This window comes from Corythoichthys intestinalis, chromosome 10 (assembly GCF_030265065.1).
Source record: "Corythoichthys intestinalis isolate RoL2023-P3 chromosome 10, ASM3026506v1, whole genome shotgun sequence".
Lineage (NCBI taxonomy): Eukaryota > Metazoa > Chordata > Actinopteri > Syngnathiformes > Syngnathidae > Corythoichthys > Corythoichthys intestinalis.
Window position 1 is genome coordinate 46,854,845 of NC_080404.1, and position 24,343 is coordinate 46,879,187.

The window sequence follows — 24,343 nt, forward strand, 5'->3', positions numbered from 1 at the left end:
GCTACAATGCCCTGCATAATTATTGGCACACCTGATTAAGATGTGTTTTTTAGCTTCTAATTATTTTTTTTTAATTCAAATAATATGGGACCTTAATGGAAAAAAAGAGAAAAATCCAACCTTCAATACAAGCGCATTTATTCAGTGGGGAAAAAATCCCACATAAAGAAATAATTATTTGACATCAAATAATGTGTGTCACAATTATTAGCACCCCTGGTGTTAATACTTTGTACAACCCCCTTTCGCCAACAAAACAAGGTCTGGGGACTGAGATGGCCATGGGAGGAGCTTTCAGGCAGAGGGCAACAGATTTTGATTTAAAATGTCCTGGTATTTCAAAGCATTCATGATGCCATGCACCCTAACAAGGTTCCCAGGGCCTTTGGAAGGGAAACAGCCCCACAGCATCACTGACCCACCCCCATACTTCACAGTGGGTATGAGGTGCTTTTCAGCATGCGCATCTTTCGTGTCACGCCAGACCCACTTAGAGTGTTTGTTGCCAAAAAGCTCAATCTTGGTCTCATCTGACCAAAGCACACGGTCCCAGTTGAAGCCCCAATACCGCTTGGCGAACTCCAGATGTTTGCGTTTATGATTGTGAGTGAGGAAAGGTTTTCTCCGTGCATGCCTCCCAAACAGCTTGTTGGCGTGTAGACAGCACCTCATACCCACTGTGAAGTATGGGGGTGGGTCAGTGATGCTTTGAGGCTGTTTCGCTTCCAAAGGCCCTGGGAACCTTGTTAGGGTGCATGGCATCATGAATGCTTTGAAATACCAGCACATTTTAAATCAAAATCTGTTGCCCTCTGCCCGAAAGCTGAAGATGGGTCGTCACTGGGTCTTTCAGCAAGACAATGACCAGGGCCGGCCCAGGTCATTTGGTGGCCCTAAGCAAAATAATGCAAAGGGGCCCATATTTTTGCCCACCATTTCGTCACAGTGTACTGTGAAACCCATACATGCAATCCAACCCATACGTCCATATTTTGTATATTAATCAGATTTTGTTGCAGTGCATACTTCAAGCTTCTCACCCCAAATGATTGTCAGTACTTACAGTAGATAGAGCCAAACCTTTTTCTAAAAGAGGAAAGTTAAGGAAGAACTTTAATTTTTTTAAAGCTTGTAATCAAGTATCAAAACTCACAAAAGTAAAGCAAACTGTAGTAAAAAAGAATATAAATTCAAAAATCACCAGATTGGGGGCCCCCTAGTGGTCAGGGGCCCTAAGCAGCTGCATAGTCTGCGTATAGGCTGGGCCGGCTCTGACCCTAAACATATAGCCAAATCTACACAGAAATGGTTCACCAGACACAAAATCAAGCTCTTCCCATGGCCAGACCTTGTTTTGTTGGCAAAAGGGGGTTGTACAAAGTATTAACACCAGGGGTGCTAATAATTGTGACACACATTATTTGATGTCAAATAATTATTTCTTTATGTGGGATTTTTCCCCCACTGAATAAATGCACTTGAAGGTTGGATTTTTCTCTTTTTTTCCATTACGGTCCCATATTATTTGAGTTTAAAAAAAAATATTAGAAGCTAAAAAACACATCTTAACCAGGGGTGCTAATAATTATGGAAGGCACTGTATTTTGACCGCTTGATCATAACAGCATTTCAAGGTCTGTCTATTTGAGTACTCGTCAACATCACTGTCCTTATCAGTCTCATGCATAGGATAAGCCACAATAGCAGAAGTAAAGACAGTCAAGGACGGGTCAAGTCTCTAGTATACATGCCTTTACTGCTTATCTTGTCATGTGTTTAACCCCATCTCCACATCATGAAACTAAAAATAAGAACTTTGTGACGTCACAGGAAAGAAAACTCACACAAGAAGAGGGAACGTGCACTCGTGGCTTTTTTTTTGTTTGCATTTCAGATCGTGCAGTCTGACTAACAGATGCCATGATATCATCCAGACAGGATGGAAACCAAACCGCAGCACTGCTGAATAAGGAAGAATGTGTGTGTCTTTGTGTGCATGTGCATTGCTGACTTTTCTCCAGAATAGGGTCAAGTAAGTTGTTTTATTTTCGAGCTCAGCATGCGCAAAGATAAATTCTTACTCAGCACTCCTCCTTGCCGGATCACATAAATCCCACTTGTCCATTCTTGTAGCTATGAATCATTCATTTCCAACTCGATCATCTTGCATTTTTAATTCCCTCTGTTGCTGCCTCAGCTCAGCTGGAACTAAACTGCTGGAGGTTAATGCTTAGACAAGAGCACATTCTGAGGTTCCCCAAAAACAACTGCCAGTAATTGATTTGTACAATAGAGTATATTAACCTGTAAAATATCTATCACCGTAATTGCTATTGGGTCTTCTATTCCTAAATGGCTTTGAGTGATACAGGTAGTCGCCAGGTTAAGAAACAGTTCCGTTCCAACTTTGTCGACGTAACCTGAGTTTCCACTTAAGTCGGAAATAACTCTTAAAAAATAACTATCAAAAAATACCAAGGGTACAGTGGTACCGCTACAGTCCCTGACAAACGTCTTGTCGCTGGTCCGTTTTGTCGAAACAATTGCTAATAACTAGGGCTGTCAAAATTATTGCGTTAACGGGCGTTAATTTTTTTAATTAATCACGTTAAAATATTTGACGCAATTAACGCATGCACTGAATGACCAGCTCGCACATTACCTTAAACAGATTACAATGAGGCCGTTTATGGACATTAAGAGTGAAGAGAATGCCACCGGCCACTTGGGGGCAGCGCCGTTCCATACTAATGTTATTTCTTCTAAACGTGGGAAAATTAGTAGTTGTGAGATGTTTATGCTGTATGCACAATGCAATGCAAATTGCTATTTGTGCTCCACACATATTTCGGTAAGTTTTATTTCTTTTAGTGGCAATTATGTGTCTCTTGTTGTATTTTGGGTAGGATATGTACAGAGATATATATTTTAGAGCGGACACAGGCCTTCTTTGGACCACGCCGTTTATTGGCATAAGCTTCTCCTTCACAACAAACATAAGTATCGTTTAGTGAAAGCACAAAAAAAATAATATTCCTATCTCTCTCAAAAAAAAAAAAAATGTTCACAAAAAGAAAAGTCTATAGTAATGAGGGCCTATTCTCACAGTTAAACAACAATGCAAAATGAACTCGCATTCCATATCAAAATAGCTATGCAAAATACACGTAAAACTTAGACTTTGGTCACTCTATTCTTATTATTGTTATTTTTATTCTTATTATTATTATATTAATTCTACTTTTGATTGAAAATTTTACAAATTTTATTAAAACAAAAACATGAAGAGGGGTTTTAATATAAAATTACTATAACTTGTAACTATAACATTTGTCTTTTAAAAACTACAAGTCGTTCTATCCGTGGATCACTTTAACAGAAAGAATGTTAATAATGCCATTTGTGGATTTATTGTTACAATAAACAAATACAGTACTTATGTACAGTATGTTGTATGCATATATCCGCCTTGTGTCTTATCTTTCCATTCCAACAATAATTTACAGAAAAATAAGGCATATTTTATAGACTGTTTGAATTGTGATTAATTGCGATTAATTACGATTCATTTTTAAGCTGTAATTAACTCGATTAAAAATGTCAATCGTTTGACACCCCTACTAATAACCTAACTTTTAATTATTTAATTGGTTTCAGAAATGGCTCATATGAAAGCTAAGACCCTCCCAAATGATGTTGAATGTACAAAAATATATATGTTTCACTGAAAAAAAGTTTCATCATTTAATGAAGACATAAAGGTCAAATTTTGGCAGGACAAAAGTTTTGCCGCCTTAAGAAACTAGTGTGAAAATTGAACAAAAAATGTACTTCAAATACAAAAATATGTTACATAACATAAGTGAATTAAGTAGTGGTGCTGTGAGATCCAAATTTAATATTTTGTATGATTTCAATGGCCTTAAAGGACTGCATCCATGCGGTTCGGCAAGGATTCATACAATTTCTTGATGAAGTCGTCAGGAACATCCAAGAAAGCAGTCTTGCATGCCTCCCAGAATTCATCAACATTCTTGGGTTTCGTCTTCCATGCTTCCTCTTTCATCCTACCTCAGACATGCTCAATGATGTTCATGTCTGGTGACTGTCTGGCCAGTCCTGGAGGATCTTGATCTTCATTGCCTTGAGGAACTTTGAGGTAGAGATTGAAGTATGTGATGGAGCACCATCCTGCTGCAGAACTTGTCCCTTTTTATGGTTAGGAATGTAAGAGGCAGCTAAGATTTGGTGATATTTCAGACTATTTATGTTGCCATGACATGAACATCATTGAGCATGTCTGGGGTAGGATGAAAGAGGAAGCATGGAAGACAAAACCAAAGAATGTTGATGAACTCTGGGATGTATGCAAGACTGCTTTCTTTATGTTCCTGATGACTTCATACAATAAATTGTATGAATCCTTGCCGAACCGCATGGATGCAGTCCTTCAAGCCCATGGAAGTCATATAAAATATTAAATTTGGATCTCACAGCACCACTATTTAATTCGCTTATGTTATGTAACATATTTTTGTATTTGACGTACATTTTTTCTTCAATTTTCACACTACTTTCTGTTGGTGACAAAACTTTTGTCTTGCTAAAATTTGACCTTTGTCTTCATTAAATGATCTTTTTTCAGTGAAACAAATATATTTTTGTACATTCAACGTCATTTGGGAGGGTCTTAGCTTTCATATGAGCTATTTCTGAAACCAATTGAATAATTAAAAGTCAGGTTATTGGCAATTGTTTCTACAAAATGGATAAGCGACAAGACTTTTGTCAGGGACTGTACATACAAAGTTAATTCGTTCCAGGACCTTGTTTGGAAGTCATAATGGTCGTATGTCGAGCAGGATTTTCCCATGAGAATACATTATAATTCCATCAATTCGTTCCACATCTTCATTTCAATGGTAAGCGTCACCTTTTCTTTTTTTTCTCCACCTGCACTAACCTTTCTGGATCCAGTGTTGGTTTCTCTTACAAGAAAATCAGCCGTGCGTTCGTCTTCCGGCAAAACAAAGAAACAGCGGCGCTGTCAAAAATCGTCGTATTTCGAGCATGTCGTCGGATGTAGAAACAAGTGGCGAGTCAAATTTTACGTCAGATGTCGAAGAGATCATGTGTCGAAGTACCACTGTATTTGATTTTATTTAACGATGAAGGATACACTGCCCTCTGGTGGCAGCATTGGGTGTGGCTGGACTTTGGGCTCGGCTTCTATGAAGGAGTAGGAGATTTGTCTGACATAGATATAGGACAGCTGCCCTCTCGTTTGGCCCACATAATGCTATAAGTTTTTTTTAGTTAATTTATGTTTGTGTATGCATTTGTAATTAAGTTAAGCGCTACAGTTTGTGGAGTTATGTGTGAACGATTTGCTATGAAAATTGTAAATACAGTAGCATGACTTTTGCTAGGCAAATTCGGCTAATTTAATCTACTAAATTTACATATTAATCAGACGAGAGGGACGTTTGAACACCGATTGTTTTGTGTCAGGTGTTTTTTTCTTAAAATGTGTGTCTTTTTTAACTTAAGTGTAGAGAAGAATCTGAATCTGTTTGGTCTTATTGACGTCACGTGACACGTCCCTAGCAAAAAGTGTACAGCGTTATGAAAAAGTATCTGAACCTTTTGGACTTTCTCCCATTTTTGCATAAAATCACCATCAAATGTGATCTGATTTTTGTCAAAATCACACAGATGAAAATACAGTGTCTGCTTTAACTAAAAGCACCCAAACATTTATAGGTTTTCATATTTTAATGAGGATAGCATGCAAACAATGACAGAAGGGAGGAAATAAGTAAGTGAACCCTCTGTCTAAGGAGACAAAGAGCAATTGATACTAATTTTTACCAAAAATTTTAAGTCAGGTGTGTGCCCAATCAGTGATGAGTGGTTTAAAGCTGCCCTGCCCAGTATAAAACACACACCTGGTTAGAAATGAGAAGCATTGTCTAATGTGCATCATGGCTCGGTCAAAAGAGCTGTCTGAAGACCTGTGATCAAGGATTGTTGATTTGTATAAAGCTGGGAAAGTATGCAAAACCATGTTTAAAAGTCTGGATGCTCATCAATCGACAGTCAGATAAGTTGTCTACAAATGGAGAGAGTTTGGCACTGCTGCTCCTCTCCCAACGAGTGGCCGTTGACCTAAGATGACACAAGAAGTTCAGCGCAGAATACTCAGAGAGGTAAAAAGAACCCTGGAGTGTCTGCTAAAGACTTACATAAATCACTGGCACAGTCCAATATCTCTTTACAAACATCAATTATATGTAAAACTAATGCCAAGAATGGTGTCCACGGAGGAAACCACTGCTGTCTAAAAAAAAATATTGCTGCTCGTTTAATGTTCCCAAAAAGGCACTTGGACACTCCACAGAAGATTTGGCAAAATATTTTGTGGACTGATGAGACCAAAGTTGAATTGTTTGGGAGTAACACACAACGTCATGTGTGGAGGAAAAATGGAACAGCTCACCAACATCAACACCTCATCCCCACCGTGAAGCATGGTGGAGGGAGTATAATTTTTTTAGGGCATTTTTGCTGCCTCAGGCCCTGGACAACTTGCAATCATTAATGAAAGAATGAATTCAAAGGTTTCTCAGGATGTTTTGCAGGAAAACCTGAGGCAATCTGTCAGACAGCTGAAGCTAAAAAGAGGATGGATGCTGCAACAAGATAATGATCCAAAACACAGAAGTAAATCAACTTCAGAATGGTTTCAGAAGAACAAAATACACGTTCTGGAGTGGCCAAGTCAAAGTCCAGACTTGAACCCCATTGAGATGCGGTGGCATGACATTAAGACAGTGATTCATGCCAGACATCCCAGGAATCTGACTGAACTACAGCAGTTTTGTTGAGAAGAATCAGCCAAGATTAGTCCTGATCGATGTACCAGACTGATCTGCAGCTACAGGAAGCGTCTGGTTAAAGTTGTTGCTGCCAAAGGGGGGGGCACAAAATATTAAATGTGATGGTTCACTTACTTGTTTTCCCCCTTCTGTCATTGTTTGTTTCCAGAAGGTTCAGATACTTTTTCATACCACTGTATATAGTTTACATGGTACAATCCGGCCTTTAAGACCACTCTCTGTTTCGCGTTTAGCCTGCACACTCAGAGTAAACTAAAAAAAAAAAACAAGGCTGACAAAGCTTCCTTTTTCCTCATGATCAGCTATACGAAACTGAAAAGAGTGACCACAAAACCTTGGATTTTGTGAATGGATCCACAGCTTACACTGTACTTAGTATTGTCTCGAAACAGGTAGTAAAACTTGAATATGTTATTTATTGAACACCAAATGAAATATCTTAACAGAAGTTCAAACATCGATAGTAATATTTGTCGTTCATTCAAGATGTTGAAGAAACTTGTTCCTTAAAACGACTATAGAAACAAAAAACAGTGCTGGAAATGTGCATTGTTTCTATATTAAAACAAAGAATATCTAGTTGTTGTATTGAGTTCATTTTGCCCTATTTCAGCATGTAGCAATGAATTAAGCATGCTTTTTTTTTTTAATGGAATTTTATTGTCATCATCATCGGTATCATTGACAATCATTGCAATTACAAAATGCGATTATGATTTGCCCGAAGGAACCGAAGAAGACGACAAAGGCAGACGAGATAAAGCATATGCTTATCAGTTTCCCGTCCCCCATACAACTAAAGACGCACATTCAGGCATGGAACATACATCAAAACTGTAAAATAACACAGTCAACAATCTGGGTTTGGTAACTAAGCGTCCAGTCAAGCATCTCGATTAATTTTTGGGCGTACAAGGTTTGGCATGTGCCGGTATGAGATTTTGACGGTACGCTAACCGTGAGCAAAAATACCGCGGTTTTACAGTATCACGGTATTGGCAATTATAGCTCCAAAATGTGTTATTTTGAGAGGTATGGGTTAAAGGGAAAAAAAAAAACTTTTCCGGGATTTTTTTATTTTTCAGAACATGAATTTATGTTAAAAATAAACAAATATTTTAAATAAAATTAAAATAAATAGAACTTATAGACTACCCACAGCCACAGCTCAGGTTGCTCAAGATTGGAGCAAGAACTAAATTAATTGCTATAAAAAGGTAAAAACACTTCTAAATAAAATTGAAAAATATTGACTACTTTTTTTTTGTTTTTTATTTGAGGGGATAAAAGCTCAAGTTACGTTTCGCCATTTTCAGCCACTGTGTCAACTCTAGTCTACATGTCATGCCTTTGTGTTAAAAAGACGCATAATTCATAAGTTAACAAGTTAGAAGTGGATAAGTTAGTTAAAATGTGAATGTTGTTGTGTAAATGTTTTAGTGCTGAAACGTGTAATCGAGCAACTCGAGTAACTCGAGTTTAAAAACTGATCCGAATAATTTTATTCACCTCGAGTAATCGTTTATTTTGAAAGCTCTAAGCATCACGTTTTGCTCGGACTACTTTTAATGCGGGACAACGCGCTGTCACGTGCGGAGAGGAAGAAGGGGAAAAAAAAAACTTACTGCAGCCGACAGCCGCCACAAACGACGCCGACGTTGCTAAATACTAACCCGCACGGTGCTACGTTGGTACAGGTAGCGTCTGATGCGTCTCATAGAGATCACATGTATGTTGAACTAGATGCAAAATGACAGACTTGGCCGCGTCTGGGCAGCGTTAGTAAACAGCCGCCATCTTAAAGCAGTAGAGCGCTAAGCGCTAATAAAGAGCGCTAAACGCTAATAAACAAGATTAACGTTACTGTCGCTACTACCTCACGTAACGTTAGCCCTGCGGAGGGCTAGGTTTCAATTAATTATGACCACTGTCGATGCGTGGCTAACGTGTCTTACATACAGGCTTTAACATAACATAGCATTGTGGACTGATGAGGGTGTAAAATAAAAACTTAATCATGCTAACTATCAATTTTAGCTCAGTAGTCATTGCTGGATAAAACACCAAGTAGCACTGGTCCCTAATGTGCTCCAATACCGCCTGTATCATACATTTATTTTGAACACTGCAAAAACTCAAAATCCTATCAGGACTTACAGTTTAGACGAACTTAAAACTTAACTAGAACTTAAAAATGGCTTGACACAAAGAGAAATTAAATTGAAATACGTGGGAAAAAAATCTTTTAAGTGATGTGTGTTATCAAGCGTAACGGCATTTTTAGGTAATGTATATATATATATATATTTTTTTTTTTAAATAAGATCTAAAAGTTTTTTCAGTGAAAGCAGTAAATTTGTCTTTTTTTTAAATTCTAGTTACATCTGAGATGCAATTGTTGGCTGTTTTCAACAATATACATCGAAAATCGACATTGATTGACTGAAAATGGTTCAAGATTAGATGAAATGTCTTGTTTTCTCATGTATATTTATAATTGCTCTTCACCTAAAAATATATTTGTTTTATCCGATTACTCGATTAATCGATAGAATTTTCAGTCGATTACTCGATTACTAAAATATTCGATAGCTGCAGCCCTAAAAGGTTTCATCTAAAAACACTGGGAGTGAGACCTCTCTCCTTGTCCAGCGAGCGTACATTTGTGCTTAGGGCAAGATCATCTGTCGCAATTAGCGATCTTTGATGTTGTCCCTTTTCCTTCATTCAAGCTTGTTTCTCAGTGGCCGTGAGATTTATGACCTCGACTAAGTTGCTCTCCTAACTAAGACTAGTCTAACATTTGTCTTTGTAAGTTTTTAGTTAATTTGTAATTTGTGTTTTGTTTTTGGCAAACTTTTTCATGGATAACTTCCTCACATTCAGTTGTGTTTGTGCTAATGAAGCTAATCACACGTGTAAAATACTATTGTACAACATTTTAAAACTGTATATTTCAGTTACCATGATTTGAGACCTCCATAAATCCAAGAAAAGTACACCTTTTGTTTGGAGTGTTTCTTTTTTGGTGTTTAGCATAATAGCGTCACTGACACTGACACACACACACACACACACACACACATCAACAACCGGAGAGGGAGGGGTGAGCGCTGCCGCTCCAAGATACTTCTGGCTGCATTTTTGAGACTTGTAAAATAGCAATTACCGTACTAGGGTATGACGGAAAATTTTAGTGGTTTTGAAATCGTGACGTTTTCATACCACGGTAAACCTTGAAACCAGTAACCGGCACACGCCTATAGACCCTACCCACCGACGTCACAAAACCACGTGCTCGCTGTATGGTTCCGCCCACTTGTCCGTCATTTTGTCTCTGTATTAGCATTGGTTTCAATTGATGGAGGAATTTAAAATGCATTTCATGGAAGACCTGGTGCTTTCTGATGCCGTAAACTCACTGGATGTGTTGCATAAAAGGCGTTATGTGGAAAAGCTTCGTTCTATACAGTCGCCAGATCCATATTTGATGCCCAAATCGATGTTTTTCGACCCACTGTCTTCGCCCTGTCTGCCTGACATCTGCTACGCTGATATTTACAATTATCTTGTCCACACAAAATCAGCCTATTCTCACGAAAATTTGAAAAACTTCAAGAGCTTGGAGGTTTATAAATACTTCGTTGCTAGTTGGGTGAAACAGGTCCTCGTCCACGAAAATTCGGCAGGAATCTATCTTGTGCTTGGAAAGGTGAGTTACGAAATTTTCAATTCAAAATCTTTTGTTATTGCTAACATCCACTGTCAAGTCTAATGTATTTCATGTCGTTTGTCAATGGCGTTAAGGCTTTTAATGTTTATATGGTTTAGCGATAGCACTCTCACTACATATATACGTGTATGTTGTCGGCGATTAGCCTAGCAGTGATCTTAATTGTGGTTATTTGTCAGCCCAAAACCCTCTAAGTATATCTTAAATGCATCTTACCGGATATAAAATGGCTACTACATAGTCTGTGGTGATTTTTTGGTGCCCAGTTTTCACGTCGAATTGCAGCCGTCCATTTCGCTCTCCTCTTTGGATCCCTCGGAATACGGTAAAACTTCAAGTCTCTCCTTCCATCTTCTCTGTTAGTGCAACCAACAGCCACACACGCCTTCACCATTTTGATTATTAATGTTAAGGAGCAGAAAAACACGCCGTAAATATACCCTACCCACCGACGTCACAAAACCACGTGCTCGCTGTATGGTTCCGCCCACTTGTCCGTCATTTTGTCTCTGTATTAGCATTGGTTTCAATTGATCGAGGAATTTAAAATGCATTTCATGGAAGACCCGGTGCTTTCTGATGCCGTAAACTCACTGGATGTGTTGCATAAAAGGCGTTATGTGGAAAAGCTTCGTTCTATACAGTCGCCAGATCCATATTTGATGCCTAAATCGATGATTTTTGACCGGCTGCCTTCGCCGTCTCTGCCTGACCTTTTACTGATATTTCTGATCTGATATTTACAACTATCTTGTCCACACAAAATCAGCCTATTCTCACGAAAGTTTGAAAAACTTTAAGAGCTTGGAGGCTTATAAATGCTACGTTGCTGGTTGGGTGAAACAGGTCCTCGTACACGAAAATGCGGCAGGAATCTTGTGCTCGGAAGGTGAGTTACGAAATTTTCAATTCAAAATCTTTTGTTCTTGCTAACATCCACTGTCAAGTCTAATGTATTTCATGTCATTTGTCAATGGAGCTAGGGCTTTTAATGTTTATATGGATTAGCGATAGCACTCTCACTACATACATACGTGTATGTTGTCGGCGATTAGCCTAGCAATGATCTTAATTGTGGTTGTCAGCCCAAAAGCCTCTAAATATATATTAAATGCATCTTACCAGATATAAAATGACTACTACATAATCTGTGGTAATCGTTTGGAGCCCAGTTTTCTTGTCGAATTGCAGCAGCCCATCTCGCTCTCTCCTCTCCGTGTCTCTCGGAATCCGGTAGAACTTCAAGTCTCTCCGTCTATCTTCTCTGTTATTGCAACCGACCGCCACACACGCCTTCACCATTTTGATTATTAATGTTAACGAGCAGAAAAACACGCCGTAAATAGGAGGAATGTACGTAGCCGTAACAGGTCAACACGATGTGTTGACGGACAAGTGGGCGGTACCATTCAGGAGAGCGGAGTTGTGACGTCACGTGGGTAGGGTCTATAGGAGGAATGTACGTAGCCGTAACAGGTTAACACTATGTTTTGACGGACAATTGGGCGGTACCATTCAGGAGAGCGGAGTTGTGACGTCACAAGGGTAGGGTCTATACAAGGTTATGACTTTGAAGGGTGAGAAGTTATTGTAGTTATTATGCAGTGATTAACTTCTCATTATAGTTGGATGTTTGAGAATATTAGCTCAATTGGATGCCAGTGACGGCGATAGACATCCAATTTATTTGAACTGGGAGCCCTCTCACTTTAAATAGATTGGACGTGTACTAGTGCCAAACTAATTTAATTTTACAGCAGAAGGATTATAAGAGCCACGCGATTGGATGATGATAAAAAAAAGTTAATCGAGACTTTCCAAGATGTTCCACTTTAGACAAGAGTTGAATTTTTAGGAGGTAAATATAGCCTAGTGTAATCAGCACAAGAGGCGTTTCTGATATCTCTTGATTGTTTGCTTCCTGCTAGTGACACAACCCCGATATAGCTTTTCTACATGCTCTTGAGTCAAACAAAACAATTCAGGTTGAAGGTGACAGACCATTTATCTAACTTGAGTACACTAACAAATATGTAAACGAGTGTTTCCCACACTTTTTTAATCATTAGAATGCTTGCTAAGGAAGAATGTGTCAAGTTTTTGTGTCCGCTATAATTGGCATGAAACAAAAACTTTCCATAATGGCTTTAAATGAAGTCATTTCGACCTTAAAATTTTACACATGTCAAGAGAAATTTTCCTCTACTCAAGTGTTTTTTAGTATCACATATTAGCACTATGCGATATTTAAAAAGTGAAGCCATACCACTATGTGACGTTAAAAAACCTTTTGTTAGCCTCTATGACCTTGAAAAAAGCAAATCATGCCATTGTTCGCTCAAAGCTGGATGACTGCAATGCACTTCATGTTGGTCTTTCCAAGTCCTATATTTCATGTCTGCAGCAGTGTTGTTTTCGTCAACAATGACGATAACGAAAAATAATGTTTTCATGACGACGTGACAAGCCAAAAACGTGCCTTGAAAGACGAGAACACAACGAGACGACTACCACATTTGAGAGACGAAACGAGACGAAAATGCAAAAGTTTCGGTCATATGTTCATAATGCGTGACATTTTCATATTATACGTTGAGTACATTAGCTTGCATCGTAACAATGTTTAGGTCGCTTCACTCATGTAAGATGTGCTGTGCCACTCCTTGACTCTCCTCACCAGAGTTTGGGATGTGCCTCAATTAAGCTAAGCTAACCTTTATCTTGCTTGTTTGGAAACACAGCAAGATTTGTTTTCTTATCTTGGCAAGACAGAATATTCAATGCTGCTTTAGCCTTTAAAAGTCTGTGATGAGTGATCTTCAGACGCTAAATGTAACTTGTCGCGTTAGCGTAGCATTCGCATTCGCGTTAGCATTAGCTTCAGAATGGCGAGGAGAGGCCACTATTAAAAAAGGTTGATTCAGCGTATGGTGAGTTACAATTTCCCTGCACTTAATGTTCGTTTTTAGCCCTTTCGTGTTATTTTATATGTAGCCTACTGTCATTTTCTGCCACACTTTGCCGGTCTGTGAAAAAACGGCCCACGTCACACCTGTCCGTGGTGCAAGAAAGGTTGAGGAACACCGCAATACATGGAACAATAATTATAATCACGTTTTTGAAAAGCCATTCTAAACACGAAAAGCAGCATTAATATTGCACTTACTTTAGAATAGTCCTGATATCAGAAAAACTATCATTGCGATTTTTGGTGGGGTTGCAATACATTGCGATATTTTATTTGTGATATTAAAACTAGAAGCATTTTCACCACATAAGTTGAACAGCTCTGTGTGTCCAACGATATTGGAAAAAAACTAACATTGCAATATATATTGCCAAGGCTACAAACTTAATTTTTCATTGGTTGCACTAATGCGCCTAACTTTTTTCTGAAGGTGAACCAGCACAAAATGTAAGCGCACCCACATTTTCATTGTGTCACCTTTAATGCCATACTTTTAATCACTCTCCATAACATTCATATAATTCATTCCTCTTCTGAACCGCTTATCTTTACGAAGGTATCGGGGTGCTGGAGCCTATCACGACTAACTCCAGGTAGAAAGCAGGATACACCCTGAACTGGTTGCCAGCCAGTCGCAGTGCACATAATGACACACAACCATCTATGCACACACTCACACCTACGGACAATTTGGGAGTGTTCAATCAGCATCCCATGCACATTTTTTGGGGGTGTGGCAGGAACACAGAGAAAACCCACGCACGCCGCCTTTATGATGTGAATTATTTTTAAACAAGAAAATGCTTGTCTGTATTAAATGCTTCATTGAGTGAGTCTACTCAAATTCACTCACGCTGCTGAGAAAAGCTTCTCAATTACACAATGAATGAGTTGCCACAGCACACTTCAGACTGGGCTACCGCTAGTGTGTAACAAGCTTAATGATGATTAACCAGACATGCAAACTGGTTGGGGGTGAAAAAGGTGACAAAGTAACGTGGACACACGGCATGCGCGGAAAAGTGCATTTCATAGTGCAACCAGAGACATCTCGAATTAAACACAGTACATAATAATTTAACACATACAAGTCTAAATCTCTCATCCTGAAATCAGAACATATAAGAAGCATTAAGTAGCAAATTATACAAATTCTAAATTATAAAATATACAGTATGTCCCATTTGCATTAAGCAGAGAAAAGCTGTACTCCCGTCTCTCACTATTGTCAGTCATTTGTTGTCACGAGAAGAGTGTTGATGATAGGTCTAGGTCATCGGACTAGGGCAGGGGTCCCCAACCTTTTTTGCACCACGAACCGGTGTTATTTGGGTCTTTTTTTCACGGACCGGTGTTCTGACAAATTTTGCAACCCATCAAAAATTGCAACAATGTGGTTCTGCGCATGCGCGTAACGTTAAACATAGCCGCAAAATGCGCAAATGCAGCGATTCCAAAGTAAACACTACACAAACTTTCTTGAAAGAAAGGAATATTGACTTACGTTTGATCATGGAAGGACTTGTAGAAAAGTTCTCCACAGATACATCCTGCCATGTTAGCTGCACACAAAAACTGCACACCGCTCTCAACATTAACGACTTCGCCTTGTCGTTAAGCATTAATTAAGGAGCCCGCTTCACAAAGATACAATGTTGGAAATTGCAACAAGGTTTTCAATGCTCTCGTAGCGATGTCAGGATATTCCGGAATGACAGTAATCCAGAACCTCGGTAGAGTTGTTGTCTCAAATGTACGTTTAATAAGGTCGCCGTCATTTGCGATATCTACAAGTTGGTCCTCTTGTTGCACAGACATGCTCGAATCACTCGGTTTATTCACAAACGGGTCACGAATCCACTCCTTCGCCGTTCGCGGGTCTTCGAGGTTGTAGGCTCGTCAGGTGCCCTTTTCGCCGTAAAAATATCTCCAAAGACGTCTGTTTTCCAGTCATCTTCGCTTGTGTGGGGGCTAATTATTTCCGGGAACAAATGTGCTGCGCCCGCGGCCTACTAATACGTTATCATCGAGGACAAGCGCACATAGATATATCATATACACAAACAAGATGTACTGCTAGCAGTCCAATCAATGGATTTCTATGACGACATTCTAATCTATCCCGTAGTATTATATCTAGAGTAGACAGGGATATTGGTGTGTTAAGCGGGGGCACTGGGTTAATTCGGCCAGAATGCGGTCGTTATTAAATTATTATTTCTGTGCGGCTCGGTAGTAAATGCGCACCGGAACCGGTCCGCGACCCGGCAGATGGGGACCCCTGGACTAGAGTGTAGTTTTGAGCATGGACTAAGGTTTTGAAGTTAACCGTTTCAGTCGCTCGTTGACAGACACCCCCACCCCCCGCCCCATTTTTTTCTCCTCGGATCTACGTGATTCAGAAGAATGACCCATTTTGATTTCAAAACGGCGAAGTTTCGCCGAAAGGTGGCAAGTTTGCATGCCTGTTAACACATTTGTGCCTTTGATCGTAGAACTACTAAGTCTTGTCTGACCAGATCAAAGCTACAAACCTGTCAGTCATCGCTAACTTTAAGTACCAAACGTCAGCTGCACTGGTGACAAAGAAAAACAGTTTGGTCTCACAGCTTAGAAGGAGAGAGGGCGAGAAGCTGTGGTGCTGTACGAGCATGAAGCAGAAAACTATAACTATAAAACTAAAAATAAATTTAAATATCGCACATCCTTGCAATGAAAGTATTGCGGATCTGCACAACGCGATGACGTTCTTCGAACGATTAGGCTTACTCTCAACATCCTATCAACAAAATTCTATCATTCTGTATCGCTTCAGAAAAGAAGGATTCACCAATTGCCATGCTTTGTGCTAAAATGGCAACAGGGGCCACCCCTAAAACTGCAACCGTGTTTGAGAAAGAGTATAAAACAAGGAGGTCTATTCTAACCCCACACTTCCACTCACACCCTCAGATGACAGAACTCTTACTCTTTCTCATCTCAAAGAGATCTGTAGAATTGAAGCCAAACAGAAACAGTCTAGCCTCTTCAATAAGGAATTATCTTCTGTTACAATGTGATGACATTGTGCTTTTTTCCCATTGTTGCTTGTTGTGATATTACAAATTATGTTTAATGATGTACCAAATAGAGGAACAATAATCCCATTTACAACACAACTTCTTTAAAATGCGTATATGGTGAGTAAAACTAGGGCAGCATCTGGAAAAACTGTTAGGAAAAGAGTCACTGGCAAAAAATGCAAAGTGAGAGTCAGAGACCTCCAGACTGCAAAAGAGAAAGGAGGGGCTTTGCTTCAATTGCTCTTTCTCTCTTATTGTGTTCATCTAGCCCAGCTGGGCTTTGAACGGAGCACCGTCACAACAAAATATTGTGCAACAATTCTATGAACTAAAACTCTACTACTTCCAAGTATGTCATTCACATGTGAATAGACAGAAAAAAAGTTGAGAGTTGCAATTTATATGATTGGTAAATGAAAGACAGAACAATTGTCATTGTCAAAATAAAATTAGCTATTTTTCCAGCCGAAACAGCTCATTTTGGCTGACTAGTGGAAAAATAAAGTATTTAGGAAAAACTCAGTGATATAATTAATGTTTTTACAAATTAATTCCACTTCCTACCAACGTTATCCAAATGAAAAAAACGACAAAATGACAAAAATTGAATAAAACGGGTGCCCAAGTCCGGTCCTCGAGAGTCCCTATCCAGCTTGTTTTCCATGTCTCCCTCCTCCAACACAACTGAATCAAATAACTAGGATCGTTATCAGGTTCCTGCAGATCTTGCTGATGAGCTGATCATTTGATTCAGGTGTGTTAAAGGAGGGAGACATGGAAAACAAGGTGGATAGGGGCTCTCGAGGACCGGACTCGGGCAAGCCTGGAATAAAACATTTTCGTTAACTGAAATAAAGAGGAAAAAAATAATAAAAGTATATAGTGTGTTCAGAAAACTAAAATTTTTTCAAATTAAAGATGCAACTTTGTTGTTCTATTTCACTCACAGAAGCAATATCTAAATTTAATTGGGGCTGCAGCTATCTAATATTTTAGTAGTCGATTAATTGATGGACTAGTTAGTTCGAATAATCGAGTAATCGGATAAGGAACATGAAAAATTAAAATAAATGAGCTGAACCTAAAACGCTATAAAAAAATGTTTTTTTAATGTTGCTCTATGTACAACAAAACAACTGGCTAACTTGCACAAAAAAATTCCGCTAGCTTAAATGCTATAAAATGCCTAAAATGCTACAATGCTCTTAACAAATGGTTTAGACACATATTCCCACAAAAAGCAACTGAATATACCTAAATAAACTAAATTATAAATGCACCTAAATAAACTAAATTATAAATGCATTAAAAAATATTAGCTCAAACAAACACTTCGCTTACGTTGGTCTTAACAGGGAGTAGTTGGATTCAGCCATGTGAAAAGAAGCAGACCAGACGGTATTGTATCCACCCTAATCAATAAAACTAAATGCAAACACTTTCAAAATAAACCATTACAACAGTACTTTAATTAAACGAATACTCGAAGCAACAAAATTTAATTCGAATGTTTTTTTCTAATCGAATACTCGAGTTAATCGATTAATCATTGCAGCACTAAATTTAATGTTTACATTATTGACAAAACTTAAAATGTTGGTTATACCAATTTATTCTTTTTTAATCCTGCACCTGACTTAACGAAAACTAAACTAATAAAACTACTAAATATACTCTAAAAATAATTTAACTGAACAAGAGAAAAAAAATACTTCCTAACTGACTAAACATTACTGGATATAACATGACACACCTACACTCCCTAATCCTTGATGATAAAGTCATTATGCTTATACAGTAGAAATAATAAAACTGCAAAATGTCATATATTAACTCTTTCACTGCCAGTGATGTTGCTCTTTTCATCCTGCTGCTGTGAATTTAAATGAATGTATTACTTGTAGTGGCACAGTGAATAAACAATTCATTCGCTGCAGGCCCTCCCAGTTATCACGGATTGGACGTCAATTGCTGTCAATGGCAAAGAGTTTATTTAAAGTCAATTGTTACAGATGTAAGAATCTGAATGAGAATTCTGAGATTCGTATAATTGAATAGTCTGAATGGAAAGTATGAGAGAAAATAGAGATTATCGTAATTTTTGGACTATAGAGCGCACTGGACTATAAACCTGTCAAAGACAAAAGACTCATAAGACCAAATGCATCCCATGAAGCTGTGAACCAATTGCCTGCAAAGCTTCATTGCTTCAAAGGCTTAATTTGGCCATGAGTCAACCTCTACTGCCACCTGCTGTCAACACTGTTGTTATCCAACATGCCTTCTAGCATGCATTGCAGCGCTACAGATGTAAATTACAATCAGAATTCATGTTCTGTGCTAATTATTTCTTCAGTTATTGTTCTAGTTGTTTCATTAATTTCTAGTTATGGTATTTATTAACACTTTATTTGACAGTGGTGCCATAAGACTGCCATAAGACCATCATAACTATGACATGACACTGCCATGAGCTTTAATGAATGCTTATGACAGATGTCATTTTGTGTCATACGGCAAATTATCTCACTTTTGAATGGATGTAAAAGATCCTAGCTGGACATCAATGTAGTGACATACCGTAATTTCCCGAATATAACGCGCACTTTTTTCCCCCAAAATCAACTTCTAAAATCATGGGTGCGCATTATACACGGGTACATGGATGGAGACAGAAATATTTATATTATATATATTTCTCAAGACAGATTTTTCTTATTGACACGGCCATGTTGTGTTGAGAAAACGTATGCGGCGATCCGTTGCCAACCATTACGGTACATGACGTCACCATTTTGTTTCGGTAATACTTGTTTCGGTAATACCACACTGATTGGTCGAATGATTTCATCTACGTTAAATTCTGCTTTTTTCACTCATCATAAAGAACAGAATTTAGTTTCTTGAACTCATTTGAGTCAACGTTTATTGCAACTCGGCAACTCGGACCATAACAAACGTAACATAACACAGAGTTCCTGTGTCCGTCAACTATATCTGTCCCTCGAGAAACTCCCCAAATAACAATAGCGACTTCAGTCCCCACTTTTATTTTACCGTATCAATCCGTGGAAGAAACATTTATTCATCATGATGAAAGGAGCAAGTTATACAGCAGCCTTTAAAAGAAAAGTCACATCTGTTTTGTTTTCTCCTATATTCTGGTAAGTTGGAGAAGTTGTCAAATCATATTATTACCGTAAATATTTTTTTTAGTTTATGGTAACGTTATGCTTGTGCTGTGTTTCACCAGTCAGTAAAATTATATTTCTGTATCTGTACACGAGCTCTGTTTTCTTGTAGTCTTCTGTTTATTGGTGCTAAAATTAGGGTGCGCGTTATAAACGGGTACAATCATTTTCCGTAGAAAATTTGGGGTGCGCATTATACACAGGTGCGCCTTATATTCGGGAAATTACGGTAATTTGCTGGACGACACTAAATGACAACCTTCATAAGCATTCATTAATGCCCATGATAGTGTCATGTAATAATTATGACAGTCTTATGACGCTGCTGTCAAAGTGTTGCCTGTTAACCGAAATAAATCAACAGATAAGCCACACTAGACACTAAAACACAGGATTCAAAAAGAGGGGGAAAAAAAGTAGTCCGAAAATGACGATACTTGGCTGCAACTAAAACCAAAAACTTGAGCTTAGCTTAGGGAAGCAGAGCACATTCACAAGAAATTGTACTCAAACACTTTAGTTTGGCAAGCCAGCCCGACTCTGGCCATGTACATTAGGCCTGAACGATATTGGAAAAAACTATTGTTGCGATTTTTTGGGGTGTTTGTGATATATTGCGATATCAAAAAAAAATTATATAATTTTTTGAAAAGAAATTTTCACTTGATGACTTGAATAGCTGTTTGGAAATACTTTGGATGACTCCCCATCACCACGGTGTACAGTGATCCCTCGTTTTTCGCGGTTAATGGGGACCAGAACCCGCCGCGATAAGTAAAAAAAAACGCGAAGTAGCACACCCGCCCCCCATTTTTTTTTTTTTTTTGGTGTGTTTTTTGTGCTCAATGTATTTATTCAGATTTAGCATTGGAAAGAGATACATATAAAACGTTTTTTTTCTCCTCACTTTTTCCCCCCAAAGTGATTTTAAAAATGTATATAAAATGTTTTTTAAGCACTTCATACATCAAAATTATGATCAGTTTTAAACATAACTGTCCAACCAAATCATTTTTGAACAAGAATAAAGTACTGTAGTAGATAAATGCTTGGCTTTATTAAATGCTTCTGTTTATTTACCTTAGCTGTGACAGTTGGAGTGACATGTAGAAATTTCAAACTCCTCATGATCACTTCTGGCATTTATATGTCTCCAACGTCTCCACACACACACATTCATTCCAGCGCGGCTTCCTTGCAGAAACTGTTTAACAAGTTAAACGATGATTGACAGATGCCCGTGTGAAGTGTGCTTCTTTGGCCAGATCAAAGCCATCGTTAACTTTATTAAGCAAGTGCCGCAGTGACTGAGAGGAACAAAGGGCTGGGAGAGGGAGGGTGTGAGGCTGTGCGTAGAGTAGAAAGCAAGGCGTATATGGATTAAAAAAAAAAAAAAAAAAACTATCGCACTTGCTTGCGATGGGACTATCGCGCACGTGCACATCACGATGGCGATGTTTAAACGATATATCGTTCAGGCTTAATGTACATTACACATCACAAGTCAGCCTGGTCTTCTGTGGTTTGGGCTGGATTTCAAAATGGATGCAAGAGGTGGGGTTAACAAGCAGAGACTGTATCTGAAAGAACCGATCACAGAAGCAAGGATGTGACAAAACTGAGTAAGACTGACGATGTTGGTTGTTGTGTGTTTGTCGTTCTTAAACAATCATGTCATGCAGTCACTATAACTGCAGTCATCAGGATGATGAAAAAAGTGCCATTGACTTATATTTGATATTAAGGGGACAAAGAAAAGATGCACACCACCTTCCAAAACTCCCAGGAGTGTAAAAGAGCTCTGGAGTCCCGCCTTGCGCGCTATGATTCGTCGGTCCAGATTGGAGTGGAAATCCAATCAAAACCACATCATAGCAGACTGACTTGCCATGATTCTTGTACATGGCAAAAGTCAGTCTGGCTTGCCAGGTTGCAAAAACTTATTCCTAAGGAGAAAATAACAAAATTCCCACACTTACCTATTTGGTCTTCAGGTATGAGGCTCTCAATGGGCAAACCCAGCTCTGAGCTTTGTCGCAGATAACTCTTCATCTGAGTGATAAACTGACGAAGAGTCTGAAGTAGCTCCAGGCCAGAAGCAAAGCTCTGCCAAGTCGGGGTGCCCGCCCCGTCGCCCATGTAGCTCAGGAAATCCTGCACCAGTGATCCGAAGTACGAACTTTTATCCCTGGACAAATCCATCACTCGTCGAATGGCTCTCTTTTCAGGTGTCAATAGTGAGTTAAAAACACCGCTCATCTTCCGTAGATGGCCTCGCAGTGCTTTCTGTAGGACCAAAGCGCTGGCGCTTGGCCGGCGTCTTAACCTGTGCCCGGGCGGTATCATAGTCAGGTCTTGGTCTTGCTCCTGGTCACTCTCTAGGACAACCCCATAGTCAGGATCCTCTTCATCGTCATCATCCTCCTCGTCATCGTCTTCCTCCATGCTGGAATAAAGTAGATGGGACGAGGGTAATGAAAGGGGGAGGTGGGTGTTAAAATCAGCCACTGTAGGTGGACTTGGGTCATGTAGAGGAGGAAGGAAGAAAGCGGAGGACATAGAGAGATCGAGGGAGTCTGAAGAATCCGTGGAAAAGCTCATGTCACTCAGACGCTGGCTAAGCCCCTTGCATTCATCTGCTGCTTCTCCACCACTCTCTCCTCGCTCTGCTCCTTCTTTACTGGAGGACTCTGGAAGACTGCTGCTGGGCTGGGTGCAAGCCTTGCTGCCATTCTGCTGAGATAGTTTAGCCTTTAGAAGGGCCTTTTCGATAGTTTGGTCTTCTAGTGCCAAGTGACACTGGGCATCCTCCAGGGAACAAGATGGTGAGGGTTTGCCCCTCCGAGGTGAGGAGGATAGAGACGACCAAGAAATGGGCAGAGAGGGTCTGGGAATGGAAATGGGGCTGCTAATGCTGAGTCTCTTAGGAGGGGATGATGAGGGGCTGGTACTTAATGAAGAACCAAGACGTGATAGGAGACTATTGCTACGCTCCTTTTCTTCCGTCTTCTCCTTGGGTACGTTGAGCCATGGAATTTTTTCTGGCATACTGTGTTGCCGAGGCGATTGCTGCGCTCCAAAGCGGGGCGGTGGCGGACGGGTAGGTACAGACCTTGAAGAAGTGTCTACAGGACTTTGCTTCGTTTCAGCCCGCTGTTCTGTGTTGCTACCGAGGCTATGAGATTTTACTTCATTTGACAGTGGGCTGTCAATGATATCAGCAGGCCTGTCACCAGTGACTTGCAGTGTTTCTGTTTCTGGGTTCTGATTTAGAAGTTTGTTATTCAGACCAGAAGAATTTGATTCCGGGCTGTCGTTGCTGTCTTGTTGATGAACTTTAATGAAAAGAGGATTTATGAAGCAGAGGGCACCATTCGACTGGATACACTCGAGCTCTGATGGGCTGCGAGTCCGAAGCCGAGAGCGGCTTGTGGTGGCAACTGAGAGTGGTCGCTGGCCAGGTGGAGGCAGTTTGTCAGGAGTTGTGGATCCCGATAAACAAATAGTACCCTTCTTCCGGCACAGTTCAGTGTCCCAGAAACCTGGAAGATAGAATATAACATTTGAAGTTGATTTGCAGTGCAATAGATATGTAGAACTATATAATCATTAACTAAAAGAAGAATCAACACTACATTTTTAAGATCAGGGCTAATTATGTTTGAAAAATAATAATTATTGCAAGAACACAGAATTAATCTAACCTTAATCTAAGATCAACTTCTGTCTTGCACTTAGTTACTGGACTAAGAACTATTAAATAGTCAACATGAACTAAAGTGCTTTCCCCCCCTTTGATTTATTAGAAAACAATGACATTTTTTGTCTGGAATTCAGGTTATGTTGACATCACTTTCAAAGTGGTTTGCTATCAAAGCTTTGTGACATTGAATACAGTAGTGGATATTGCATCATTAGCACTGTAAAATGAATCATTCTTCACTATGAAAGAAGATATTAAATTCAAAATTTCAGAAACGACATTCCACATATCACCAGAACACAATACTTAAGATCACCTATAAACTACAAAGGTTGATGGCCTCTTTGTAAATAAACACACATGCTCAATTAGATCTTTCCCACATGCACGCACAAGCCAGATCAAGCCAACTGAATCATGCCTTTAAAAAACCTGATGGAGCTGGATTTTTTCCTGACCAACTTAAAGCCACATCTGAGACAAAAAAACGGCCGGAAAAACATTATTCCTTATACAACAATATGCTTTTTTTCAACCCTCAAAACGTGTATAGTTTAGGCTTTCATCTTTGTCTCCATTTTAGCTTCGCTTTAAATCAGTTTCTTACCAAGCGCAGTATTTGCTAAGGATTATCAACTAAATATTCAATACGATGAGTCAACTTAAACCAAATACGAAATACATTTTGAACGCAATCCAAAAGTGCAGCTGCTCAGTTTTTCAAGCTTACAGGCATCGCCTTCAAGGGATTTGTTTGCAAATTGATAACCTTCTGAAGCCCCCATGT

The 24,343-nt window shown here is 39.2% G+C and overlaps 1 protein-coding gene across 1 annotated transcript in view; it reads right to left on the reverse strand.

The window, feature by feature from the left end:
• The window catches only part of rin2a (Ras and Rab interactor 2a), a 64,781-nt gene that overhangs the window by 12,508 nt on the left and 27,930 nt on the right, over positions 1-24,343 (reverse strand). Inside the window, exon 8 of the mRNA XM_057848718.1 lies at positions 21,833-23,395. Coding sequence (XP_057704701.1) covers positions 21,833-23,395 — 1,563 coding nt within the window. The remainder of the gene's footprint in view (positions 1-21,832; positions 23,396-24,343) is intronic.